At 49.4% G+C, this 12,500-nt stretch overlaps 1 protein-coding gene across 3 annotated transcripts in view; it reads right to left on the bottom strand.

The window, feature by feature from the left end:
- Positions 1–12,500, bottom strand: part of LOC127010301 (serine/arginine repetitive matrix protein 2-like) — a 160,259-nt gene that overhangs the window by 83,068 nt on the left and 64,691 nt on the right. For all 3 annotated transcript variants that reach the window (XR_007763040.1, XR_007763039.1, XM_050884162.1), the window contains exon 2: positions 4,585–5,793. Coding sequence is in view for 1 of the 3 variants with exons in the window: in XM_050884162.1 (XP_050740119.1) it covers positions 4,585–5,793 (1,209 nt within the window). In the remaining 2 variants the exon portion in view is untranslated. The remainder of the gene's footprint in view (positions 1–4,584; positions 5,794–12,500) is intronic.

Raw genomic sequence — 12,500 nt, 5'->3', positions numbered from 1 at the left:
ATCAGGATGTAAGAATCGGTACAGAGGAGGATGACAAAGATGATTCAAGGGGTGAGAAACTTGCCTTATGAGGATAGACTAAAGCATTTAAATCTACACTCTCTAGAAAGGCGATAGTTCTGAGGAGACTTGATTGAAATTTATAAATGGATGAAGGGGATTAGTAAGGGGAATTTTAATAGGGTTTAGGTTGTAAAAAAGCCAGGTAGAACACGTAGGAATGGATTTGGGTTAGATAAATTCAGATTCGGGAATGTTAATTGGGTTTTGGCTGTAAAAGAGCCAGGTAGGACACGTAGTAATGGGATTAAGTTAGATAAATTTAGATTCAACAAATACATAAGCAAGGCTGGTGGATGAGTGGAACACGCTTGGCTGTCGTGTCGTGGGTGCCAATGCCATAGATACATTCAAGAAGAGGTTGGATAAATTCATGGATAGTGAAGTTAGGTGGGGTGAGGTTTACAGGAGCTGCCTTGTATAGACCAACCAGACTTGCAGACTCCTTACGTTCTTGTTGTCTGCTCTCTCTCTCTCTCTCTCTCTCTCTCTCTCTCTCTGTTTTTTTCCCCTTTACTCTTCGTGTCCTCTTTCCTACCTTCTTCTATTTATCTTACCCTTTCCTCCTCCTCCTCCTCCTCCTCCCATCCCTTCCTCCCTCCCTCCCTCCTCCTCCTCCTCCTCCTCCCAAGAAATGTTGCCGAGATGGGAAAATTTGTCTCAATTTTCGCTGTCAGGAGGTGGCCATCTCTCCCCCTCCCCCCCTCCCTTTCTTCCTTCTTCCTTCTTCCTGGCTGCTGGAGGAGGAGGAGGAGGAGGAGGAGGGGAAGGAGGAGGGGCTGCTGACACTATCCCTTGATGGCAGAGGAAAATGGGAGGAGGAAGAAGAAGAGGAGGAGGAGGAGGAGGAGGAGGAGGAGGAGGAGGAGGAGGAAAAATCAGGTGTAGGGATGAGGTAAAAGGAGAGACAGTTGACGTGGAGGACAAAAGGAGGAGGAGGAGGAGGAGGAGGAGGAGATGAGTAATGAGATGGAGGAAGAGGGAAAGGAAAAAGGAGAACGAGGAAGAGGTAGTAGAACAGTTGTTGAAAGAGTGGGAGGGAGAAGAGGAGGAGGAGGAGGAGGAGGAATTAGAGATATGGAGGGAGGAAAAAAATAAGTAACGACATGGAGAGACAAATTTGGAGGGAGGATGAGATTGGAGACAACGAGTATAACCAATCAGGGAGGAAAGATGGAGGGAAGGGAGGGAAAAACTGGAGGGGAAATGGATAAGGAAAATGAAATAAGAAAAGGAGGAAGTAAGAGAAAGGGAGAGAAAAAACGGAGTAAAATAAGGGAGGAAAAGCAAGGAAGCAGATATAGAGGACAGGGAGGAAAGGGAGAGATGAGAGGGGAAAAGAAGGGAGGAAAGAATGAAGAGGGGGAAAGAAGAGCCATAAAGGAAGAGGAAAAGGAAAATTGGGAAAACTGAGAGGGAGGGAAGGGAAAGGAGGGGATGAAAGAGGGAAATGGAAAAGAAAAAACAGGAAAAGAATGGAAGGAAAAAAGGAGGAAATATGAAGGGAAGGAAGGGAAAAGGGAAAGAAGAGGAAGGTCAAAGGAAGCGTGAAGAAAAGAAAAAGAGGAGGAAAAGATAAAAGAAGGGATAAGATGAAATGAAGGAGGGTGAAAAAAGGGGAAAGGGAGAAAGGAAGGGTGGGAAGAGGAGGGGAAGAGGGGAAGGGAAAATTGGGGAAAAATAAATAAAGAGGTAGAGGAGGAGGAGGAGGAGGAAGAGGAGGGGGAGGGGAGGAGGATGACACCTACACCACTTAGAAACAATTTAAGGGAACATTGAGAGCAGATGTCGCTCCTCCTCCTCCTCCTCCTCCTCCTCTTCTCTCCCACCTGTTCCTCACTTTTCCCCTTCCATCTCATCGCTTCTTCCCTCCATACCTTCTCTCTCTCTCTCTCATTGCATCCTAAATCTAATTCTTCCTTCTTTCTCTTCTTCTTCCGCTTCCTCCTTCTTCCATTCAAAAATTTTACAAGCATCCCTACCATATAACCTCCTCCTCCTCCTCCTCCTCCTCCTGCTGTGTAAAGAGGGAAGGGAAATTGGCAGTAAAAGGGAAGGAGGAGGAAGAGGAGGAGGAGGAGAGGAGATAGGGAAGAAGAAAATGAAAAAGATGAACAGCAACGAAGAGAAGCAAGAATAAAAAAATAAAGAAAGAAAATGAAGAGGAAAAAGATGATGATGATGATGATTATGACCCCCCCCAAAAAAAAAGAAAAAAACAGCTTATATGTTTGTTTCTTTTCATTTCTTTTCTTTTTTTTTATATTTTGTTCAGTTTTTTTTTTTATCTTGAACTAGACCCAAAAATATTAACTACCGGAAGTTAGTTATTTTTCACCTGTCTTTTTTTTTTCTTTCCGCATTTAACATTTTCTGAACTTTTTTTTTCTCATTGTTTTTCTTCCTATTCTTTGTCAAGGTCTTTTTTTTTTCCTGAGCCAATATTTTCCTTTTTTTTTCCTTCTATAAGTTTGTCACGTATATTTTTTTCCCACCTGTCTTTTTTTTCTTTCCTCTTTCCTGTCTTTATATTAAACTGTCAAGAAAAAGAAAAGAAACAAATATGGCTGTTTTTTTGTTCAATGTTTTTTTCTTTTTTTTCTTTCTTCTTTCCTGTCTTTACATCAAACTGTCAATCTTTTCTATTTTTGCGTGTCTATTAACTTTCTACTTTTTTTAAAATTTTAGGTCTTTTCATAACTTTCTCCTTTCATTTGTGTTTTCTCTCTGCTTTTTTTCTTTTCTGCGCGTGTAAATTTTGGTCAATATCATTTTCACATTTTTTTCTTTTTCCAACTTTCTCTCTCGGTGTTAAATCGTCTCTGTTTTTCTTTCTTTTTTCGGGGGGGACCGTTTTTGTTTGTTTGTTTTCTGAGCCGATTTCAAAACAATGTTGGTATTGTCTCCAGTAAACGACCTGGATTTAACACCTCGCTTCTCTCTCTCTCTCTCTCTCTCTTATTTCATCAGCCTCTTATCTTGTCTCATCTTTTTCCTCTCCAATCTTTTTCTCTTCCATATTCTTCTTCTTACTCTTTCCTTCCTCCTCCTCTTCTTTTTCTCTTACTTCTCTATCTCTTCCTCTTCCATTTTCTTCTTGTCATTCTTTCCTCCCTTCTTATTTCTCTATATCTTCCTCTTCCCCATTTTCCATCTCGTTATCCTTACTTTTACTCTTTCTTTCTTCTCTTTTCTCTTCTACTTTTTCTTTCATCTCCTTTTCTCCTTATGTTAATCTTCCCTCCCTCTATTCCTCTCATTCTTCATCTTTTTCCTTTCCCTCTTCATTCTCCCCTTCTTACACTCCTTTCTAATCTGGTTACTGTTCTCGTTATGTTAATTTTCTCTTTATTCCTTCATTCTCTTTGCTAACTGTTCCTTTCTCTTATTCTTCCCCTCTTCCATTTTCTTCCCCCCTCCTCCTCCCTGTTCTCTCTTTCCTCTTTCCCTGTTTTTATTGTTAATTCCCAACATCTTCCTTCTACTAACTGTTCATTCCCTCCTCCCCTCCCTCCATCCATCCCTCTCTTCCTCCTCCTCCTCCTCCTCCTCCTCCTCCTCTCTTCCAAATGGGTGAAGGGACGTGAGGTGGAAGAGAAGTTGTGATCTATTAACCCGAAGCCTCTTGCTCTATCGATGTGGAGGAGGAGGAGGAGGAGGAGGAGGAGGGAAGAACTAGAAGGGAGGTTTATAGAGGAAAGTGCGTCTATAGAGGAGGAGGAGGAGGAGGAAGAGGAGGAGATGAGAGGAGGAGGAGGAGGAGGAGGGAAGAACTAGAAGGAAGATTTATAGAGGAAAGTGCGTCTATAGAGGAGGAGGAGGAGGAGGAGGAGGAGGAGGAGGAAGAGAATAAGAGAGGAGATGAGGAGTAAGAGGAGATGCGAAGACGAGGAGGAAGAGGAGGAGGAGGAGGAGTAAGTCGTTCGATGGTATACCTGAGTTAATTACTTTAATGGCCTCCTACAGGTACACACACACACACACACACACACACACACACACACACACACACACACACACACAGATCAATACGGAAGAGTAACGTGGCGAGAGGAAACTCATTCATATATTACGATGATGCTCAGCCGATGGGAAACAAACTGACGAACAAACTGACTGACTGACGGGCTGACTGACGGGCGGGAAGACTGATGGTGGCCGCAAGAATTGATAGACACTGATGGAAAGATAGATTGCGTGTGGGAACAGCTGCAGCAGGAGAAGCCACACACACACACACACACGCACAGACACACATACACACACACACACAAAGAGAAAATGTCGGTAAGTTTGTGGCGATAATTGAGAGAAACAGGAAAAGTCTGTTGGTAACGGAGCCCCGGGGAGTGTGTGTGTGTGTGTGTGTGTGTGTGTGTGTGTGTGTGTGTGTGTGTGTTGTCTGAAGTAGAGCCCCTGAACGTGTACACACACACACACACACACACACACACACACACACACACACACACACACACACATACACACACACACACACACACACACACACACGCACACACTCACCTCACGACGCTGTGGATGAGCTGCTGGGCCTCCTCGGGGGAGGGGGGCGGCCAGTCCTCGGGCGGCATGTGGGGGACGGGACCCCAGAGCGCGGGGGGCATGGCGGGAGGCGGCGGGGGGTAGGGCAGGTAGTGGGGGGGGAGGCAGTCCGCGGGGTGGAGGTAGTCCGGGGGCGGCGGCTCGGGGGGGTAGGGACCCGGGGGGGCCATGAAGGGCAGCAACAGGGGGTCTCCGGGGTAGGCCAGGTCGTAGTGGCCGAGGCGGTAGGGCGGGTAGTCGAGGGGCAGGTAGGGCGGCCCCGCGGGGTGGCCAGGGGGCACAGGGGGGGCGGGCCCGCCGGGCAGCAGGGGCGGGTAGTGCATCAGGTGCGGGAAGCGGACGGGATCGTGGGGGTGCGGGAAGGGGTAGGGCTCGTCGCCGTACCGGGGGTCCAGCAGGCGCGGGTCCAGCAGGCGGGGGTCGACGTAGCGTGGGTCCAGCAGGCGGGGGTCGTAGGGCCCCGCCTCGTACAGGCGCCGCTCCAGCAGCGCGGCGTCGTGGGGCGGCGCGTCCAGCCAGCGGTCCGAGGAGCGGGAGCGTCGCCGCCGTGCCTCCTGCTGGCCGGGCCGCCGCGCCTCCACCTCGCCGGAGCGGCTTTTGCGGAGGTGGCGCGCCTCGCGGCCACCGCCGCCCCGCGCACTCTCTCGCGACCTGCCGCGGCTGCCGTCCCTGGGGGCGCGCCGCGCCTCGGGGGCCGCCAGGTCGCCTGAGCTGGAGGACATGTCGTCCCGTCGCAGCCGCGCGTCCTCACTGCGCTGCCGCCGTGGCTGGCGGCGCCCGTCATCGTCATGCCGGCGCCCGCGCGCCCTGTCCTCAGAGGTCTGGCGGCGGGGCGTGCGTGCGGCGGGGGGGCTGCGGGGGGTTGGCGCCTCGGGGGGTGAGGGGGGCGGGGGCGGCGCGGAGCCGCCCACGTCGGGGCTGATCTCCTGGTACTCGTGGCTGGAGGGCGACGAGCTGCCGGAGCCGCGGGGCGGCGCGCGGGTCTTGCGGGGGAGCTCCGGGGCCGCCTCGCGGGGCTTTAGGGAGCGGTCCACGGGGGGCGGCGGGGAGGGGGCAGGCTCGGGGGCGGCGTCGCTGGCGGCGCCGTCCTCGGTGGTGTCCGTCTCCACGTCATCGAACTCTGACAGGATGCGGTCCAGCACGTCCAGGCTCTGCCGCACGTCCTCGCTGCTGCGGGGGAGGAAGGGGGAAGGTTAGTGGGCTGTGGGAACACACACACACACACACACACACACACACACACACACACACACACACACATCACCATAATTCTCCGCGCCACACGTTTTATTCCTTTCGGTTAATCTACACTTTACGGCCGCACACTCGACGCCTCCCCGCAGCCGCGGCCTCCCGTCCAGCGCCCGCCGGCACCGCAGCACTGCTGTCTGCCTGTCTCAATATTTACGTGTCTACCTAACCATGTCTACCTGTGCGTTTGTCTGCCTTCCTACCTGTCTATCTCCCTACGCCCGTCTCCCTGCGTGCCTGTATATTCCCCGTTATCTATCAAAATAAGTCTGTCTGCGGCGCTCAACCCGCCGCCCGCCACCCTCGCCGCGGCCTGTACGCAACTTTAACGCGAAGAGGAAGGAGAGAGGGATGCGAGGAGGGGAAGAAGAAAGAAGGGGAAGGAAGGGAAGGAGAGGACAGAGGGGAAGGGAGAGGGTGAGTGGGTGAGAAGGGAGGAGGAGGAGGAGGAGGAGGAGGAGGGGGGATGTACTCTTCGTATTGGACCATTGAACGTAGCAACGCTGAGGACATATTTACACCTCCTCCTCCTCCTCCTCCTCTTCAGAATCCAAAAACCACCACCACCATCACCACCTCCACAAAACTCTCCTTTCTTTGCCCCCAACAACGACGGAGGGAGGAAAAAAGTGGAGGGAGGGAAGAGGAACGATGGAGAGAAAGAGGGGAAGGGAGAGGAAGGAGAGGGAAGGAAGAAAGGAGGGAGGGAAAGAGAGATGGGGTAAGGAAAACTGTCAGCGTACACACACACACACACACACACACACACACACACACACACACACACACACATACACACACACACAGACACACACACACACACACACACACATTGTATTCAAACCAAAATAATCTCTCTCTCTCTCTCTCTCTCTCTCTCTCTCTCTCCAACCTTTTTCACGGAGATGAGAAAGGAACAAAGCGAAATGAATAAATGAAGGAAGGAAGGAAGGAGGAAAGGAAGGAATGAGAGAGGGAGGGAAGGAAAGAGGGAAAGAAGAGAGGAAAACAGAAAGGGAAAGGAAGAGAAGAAGGAATTGGAGAGAAAACCGATAAAAAAATATGCAGTACAAGGTTTCTATTGTTGATGAGAAGAGAAGAAGAGGAGGAGGAGGAAGAAGAGGAAGAGGAGGAGGAGGAGGAAACAGAGAGAGTGGAAGTGAATAAACGACATATGAGGAGGGGAGAGAGAGAGGAAGAGGAAGAGGAAGAAGAGGAGGAGGAGGAGGAGGAAACGGAGGAGGAAACAGTAGCGTGGGAGAGAAGTGGACATGAGTGGCGTGAGAGAGAGAGAGAGAGAGAGAGAGAGAGAGAAAACAAAGACGGGTGGCATAAACGAAAGCAAGAACAAAAGAGAGAGAGAGAGAGAGAGAGAGAGAGAGAGAGAGAGAGAGAGAGAGAGAGAGAGTCAATCAAGCGTCTAATAGCATTCATTCCTTAACTCGTATTTTAGAGGCGGATGTCAACACACACACACACACACACACACACACACACACACACACGTTGAAAGACAAGTTCATTTATTGCCTGTGACAAAAGAATGTGAACAGGGGAGGAAGAGGAGGAGGAGGAGGAGGAGGGAGAGGAGGAGGAGGAGGAGGAGGAGGAATAGGAGGAAAATCAATTACTACTACAACCAATTCTACCACCACTACTACTACTACTACTACTACTACTACTACTACTACAACGAGGAGGAGGAAGAGGAGGAGGAGGAGGAGGAGGTGGAGAAATTACAACTACTTCTACTACAACCAATTATATTACTACTACTACTTCTACGAGGAGGAGGAGGAGGAGGAGGAGGAGGAGGAGGAGGAGAGTTACATGAAAACTTAGATGATAATGACTCTCCATCTTCACCTCCATTCCTCTCCCTCTTTTTTCCCTCCCTTCCTCCTCTCTTCATGGAAATAAATTTTGTCTAAGTAACGACTGGCTAAATCTCTCTCTCTCTCTCTCTCTCTCTCTCTCTCTCTCTCTCTACTACATAAGAACATAAGAACGTAAGGAGTCTGCAAGAGGCCGGTTGGCCTATACAAGGCAGCTCCTGTACACTCAACCCCACCTTACCTCACCATCCATGGCTTTATCTAACCCCTCTATGGTATGGTATTGGCACCCACATGGCTCCCAAGCCTGTTCCATTCGCCCACCACTCTATTAGTGAACCAATTCTTGCCTATGTCTTTGTTGAATCTGAATTTGTCTAACTTAAAACCATTGCCACGCGTCCTACCTGGCTCTTTCACTCTCAAAATTTTATTGACATCCCCTTTATTAAATCCCGTCATCCATTTATAAACTTCGATCAAGTCTCCTCGCACCCTTCGCCTTTCTAGAGAGTGTAGATTTAACTGCTTTAGCCTGTCTTCATAAGGCAAGTTCCTCACCCCCTGAATCATCTTCGTCATCCTCCTCTGTACAGATTCTAACATCTTGATATCCATTCTATAATAGGGGGACCAGAACTGAACTGCATAATCGAGGTGAGGTCGAACTAGTGCTAAGTAAAGTTTGAGGATGACTTCAGCGCTCCTATTGCTCACGCTCCTTGAGATGAAACCTAGTACTCTGTTTGCCCGATTTTTAGCCTGAATGCATTGAGCCCTAGGACGGAGGTCAGCGCTCACTAGGACTCCTAAGTCTCTCTCACACCCAGACCTGCTTAGAGGAGTGCCATTTAAGGAGTAATTGTGTGAAGGGTTATTCCTACTTACACTCATAATGCTACACCTCCTAATATTGAATTCCATCTGCCACTTCCTCGCCCAATCATATAGTCTGTCAAGCTCATCCTGGAGAACGGTAGCGTCGCTGTCTGATTGGATTACTCTACCGATCTTGGTATCATCTGCGAACTTACTGACATCGCTACTGATTCCTGTGTCCAAGTCATTGATGTAAATAATAAAAGCAGAGGACCCAGCAACCCTGTGGGACTCCACTCGTAACACTGCCCCATTCAGATTTCCTACCATTGATTTGCACTCTCTGCTTCCTACCACTAAGCCACGCCCTGATCCAGCTCAAAACTTTCCCATCTACGCCGTGAGCCTGTAATTTTAGTAATAGCCGGTGATGAGGGACTTTGTCGAACGCTTTACTGAAATCTAGATATAATATGTCATAGTTTTCATCTCTGTCAACCGCCTCGATTACTTTAGTGTAGAAGGACAACAGGTTAGTAAGGCAAGACCTACCCTTTGTGAACCCATGTTGTGAGTCATGAATTAAATTATGCTTTTCTAGATGGTCCAGAATGCTCCTGGCAATAATCGACTCTAACATCTTTCCCACAACCGATGTTAAGCTAATTGGGCGATAGTTTGAGGTGGCTGACTTGTCTCTCTTTGAAAATCGGCGTCACATTAGCTACTTTCCATTGATTGGGCACATACCCAGAATTTACCGACATTTTAAAGATATCGGCAAGAGGGCCACTAAGGACTTCCTTGCACTCTTTCAGAACCCTTGGGAATACTTCGTCTGGGCCCGGCGATTTGTTTTTCTTCAACCTACCAATCTCATCCTGGACTACTTGCCTAGTGATGATCACATCCCTCAACTTGTCGTTCTCGTCACCCTCATATATCTGAACTCTCTCCGGAATGGTTGTTAGATTTTCCTGCGTGAAAACTGAGAGGAAATAGTTATTCATCATTTGACTCATATCTTCTCCATTTTCAACGAGCTCGCCCGTGTTTGTTTTCAACGGTCCAATTCTGTCCCTTGTTTTCGTCCTGTACAATTTGAAGAAGCCCTTGGGATCGCTCTTGGCCTCGTTGGCTACCCTAATCTCATAATTTCTTTTTGCTAGGCGGGTGTTCTTCTTCACCGACCTGGCTAGCTCAGCATACCTACCCCTGAGGTGGATCTCTCCGTTCTTTATTTTCCTATAAATTCCTCTCTTCAAGCCTATTTCATGCTTGAGTCTGCGGGTCATCCATTTGGGGTCGTTATTTTCCTTTCTACGTGCTTGGTAAGGGATATGCTGTCTCTGACCCTCTGCAATTTCTCTAACTTAATTATTGTAGGTCATTTCTACATGGTTCCCCTGTCTTTCCGGTTCCAGCCCTAAGGTTTCCCAATTTACCTCCTCAATGTGTCTTCTGAGCCCCTCATAATCAGCTCTTCTAAAGTCAGGCACCAACACAGGGTTGAGTTCATGGTTCACCGCCCAGTCTAATTTAAACCTAATTTCCTTGTGATCACTGCCACCTAATGCTCCACCAACATCTAGCTCGCTGATCATATTCTCGGTGTTAGTTAAGACCAAGTCCAGAATGTTGTTACCCCTGGTGGGCTCAGTTACTGTCTGCTTGAGAAAATTATCTTGTATTACTTTCAGAAAATCCTCAGACTCTAGATCACCCACCATGCCTTCCCAATCTATATTCCTATAGTTAAAATCCCCCATTATGCAGATATTTATGCTCCCGCTCGCCCTGCCTACCTCTTGTAATAATATGTCAGTGTCCTGCCTGCTAAGGTTGGGTGGCCTGTAAAGAACCCCTAGAATTAGATTGTCTTTCCCTTTGTGGACGTCCACCCAAACTGATTCTGAGTCGCCATTTGTTTGAATAGAGTTGTTAGCGGAACATTTAAGTGTGTCTTTAACATAAAGTGCCACCCCCTCCCTTCTTCCTTTTCTATCTTTGTGAAACATCTGGTAACCATCTATTTCATACTCAGACATGAAGTTTTTGTTGGCAGTATCTACCCATGTTTCCGTGATAGCTATAATGTCGAATTTCTCGACACATGCTTTCCCCTCAGTAGATCTATCTTGTTCCTGAGACTCCTACTGTTGGTGTAATAAGCCGTTAGCCCATCCTTTCTTATATCCTTTCGATTTCTCCTGCGCCCCTAGTCCCAGTCTGCGATGCACTGACAGGCCTCCCCTCGCCTACTCTAAAAATCCTGTAGGGTGCTAAGTGATCGCTCGAGGAGTCTGCGAGAACCTCCACCCCTGGAGTGACAGGTGCACGCCATCCTTGGCATACAAGGTGCCTTTATTGTAGAAGGTCCCAATTGTCAAGGAAAAGCCAACCATTTCGCTTACAGTGGGCCGCCAGCCTGCTGTTTACTGCTAAGGCTCTGAAAGCCATCCTCTCCCAACCCCTCCTCAGCAAAACCCCACAAACAGCCGGCACCCCGAAGTCCCTCACTTTAGCAAACGATTCCCTGAAGCGCTGAAATATCTCTTCGCTACCCACCTTACCGATGTCATTACCACCGTAACTGCAGAAGACGATTGGCTGTGTCCCTCCCTGCTAAAATTTTCTCCATTCTGTCAGATACGTGCTGGATGCCTGCCCAGGAAAGCACACTGAAGCCTATTTTCCTTATCCCTTGAACAAAAGTACCTGTCAATGAACCTGACTTGAGAGTCCCCAACCACCAGTACTTTCCTCTTATTAACTTTGTCAGTAGACGGAAGGAAGCCGCTACAGGAGGAGAGGGAGGGGCGGCAGCAGGAGTGGGAGGAGGAGGAGGAGGAGGAGGAGGAGGAGGAGGAGGAGGAGGAGGAGGAGGAGGAAGAAGGAAAGAGAGGAAGGGATGACGTCGAAGGGGAGGGGGAGGAGGAGGTGGCTGAGGTGGTGGCGGAGGTGGTGGGGAGGCAGGGGAGGAGGGAGAGGGAGGGATGGGGGAGGAGGAGGAGGAGGCAGGGAGGTAGTGGTAGCAGAGGAGGAGGTGATGGGGAGGACAAGGAGAGAAAGCGAGGAAGAGCAGGAAGAGACGGAAGGGAGGAAGAGGTGGAGGAAAGGGAGAGGGGGTGATGAATGAGAGTCAGCAGCGGCAGAAGGAAGGAAGTATGGTGGGTGTGGAGTGGGAGATGGCGGGTGAGGAGAGGGAGAGGGAGGAGAGGAGAGAAGCGGTTGGAGGAGTGGAAGGGAAGAGGGAGATGCAGGAGGAGGGGAAGTGAAGGGAGAAGGCACTAGCGAGGAGGGAGGCAGGCAGGAGAAGGGAGGCTGCTGTATGGGGAGAAACAGGGGTGGAAGGAAGGGGGTGAGGTACCCCGCGAGTAGATGAGCAGGAACACCTGCTACGCTGTGACTCTCCGCCAAATATTTCATGTCCCGTGTTAATGTGGATCGTGGATTCCAGGTGCTTGATTTTCTTTCATCTTGCTCTGCCTTGATGCAGAAACGGCAAGTCTCGCTTGCCCCGTTACTTGTCCTAAAGTACTGCGGAGCTTGGCGAAGGCCACAGTTAGAACAACGTTTCAAATTTGAGGGCATATTGGCTGATCCTTCCGCGGAGCGTAGTGAGACAGAGGGTCCCGGGTGAAACAAAGGGTCCCCTGGGAATACGGCCGGCGAGCGGGGTGTCTGGTGGCCTGGAAATTTCCGTTTAACAAGGAAAATCACAGCCTGAAACAGCACCTAATATGAACACTTCCTGGAAAATGAATAGGAAAAAAAAATACGTGTAGAACGTTTAGAAGGAGCTTGCGTGCACCACTGTGAGGTTGTGAGATGTATGGGGTTAGTACAGCGAAGGAAAGCAAGTGTGTTAAGGTGAGGGTGATGGAATGTAATGAATCAGAAATAACACTTAGCAGAGCAGAGTGTTGGGTAGTAGTAGAGTTTTGGGTAGTAGTAGTTGTTGTTCAGTCA

Source organism: Eriocheir sinensis, chromosome 43 (assembly GCF_024679095.1).
Source record: "Eriocheir sinensis breed Jianghai 21 chromosome 43, ASM2467909v1, whole genome shotgun sequence".
Lineage (NCBI taxonomy): Eukaryota > Metazoa > Arthropoda > Malacostraca > Decapoda > Varunidae > Eriocheir > Eriocheir sinensis.
Note: the sequence above shows the minus strand (reverse complement) of the source record. Positions and strands in the feature narration are given on the sequence as shown.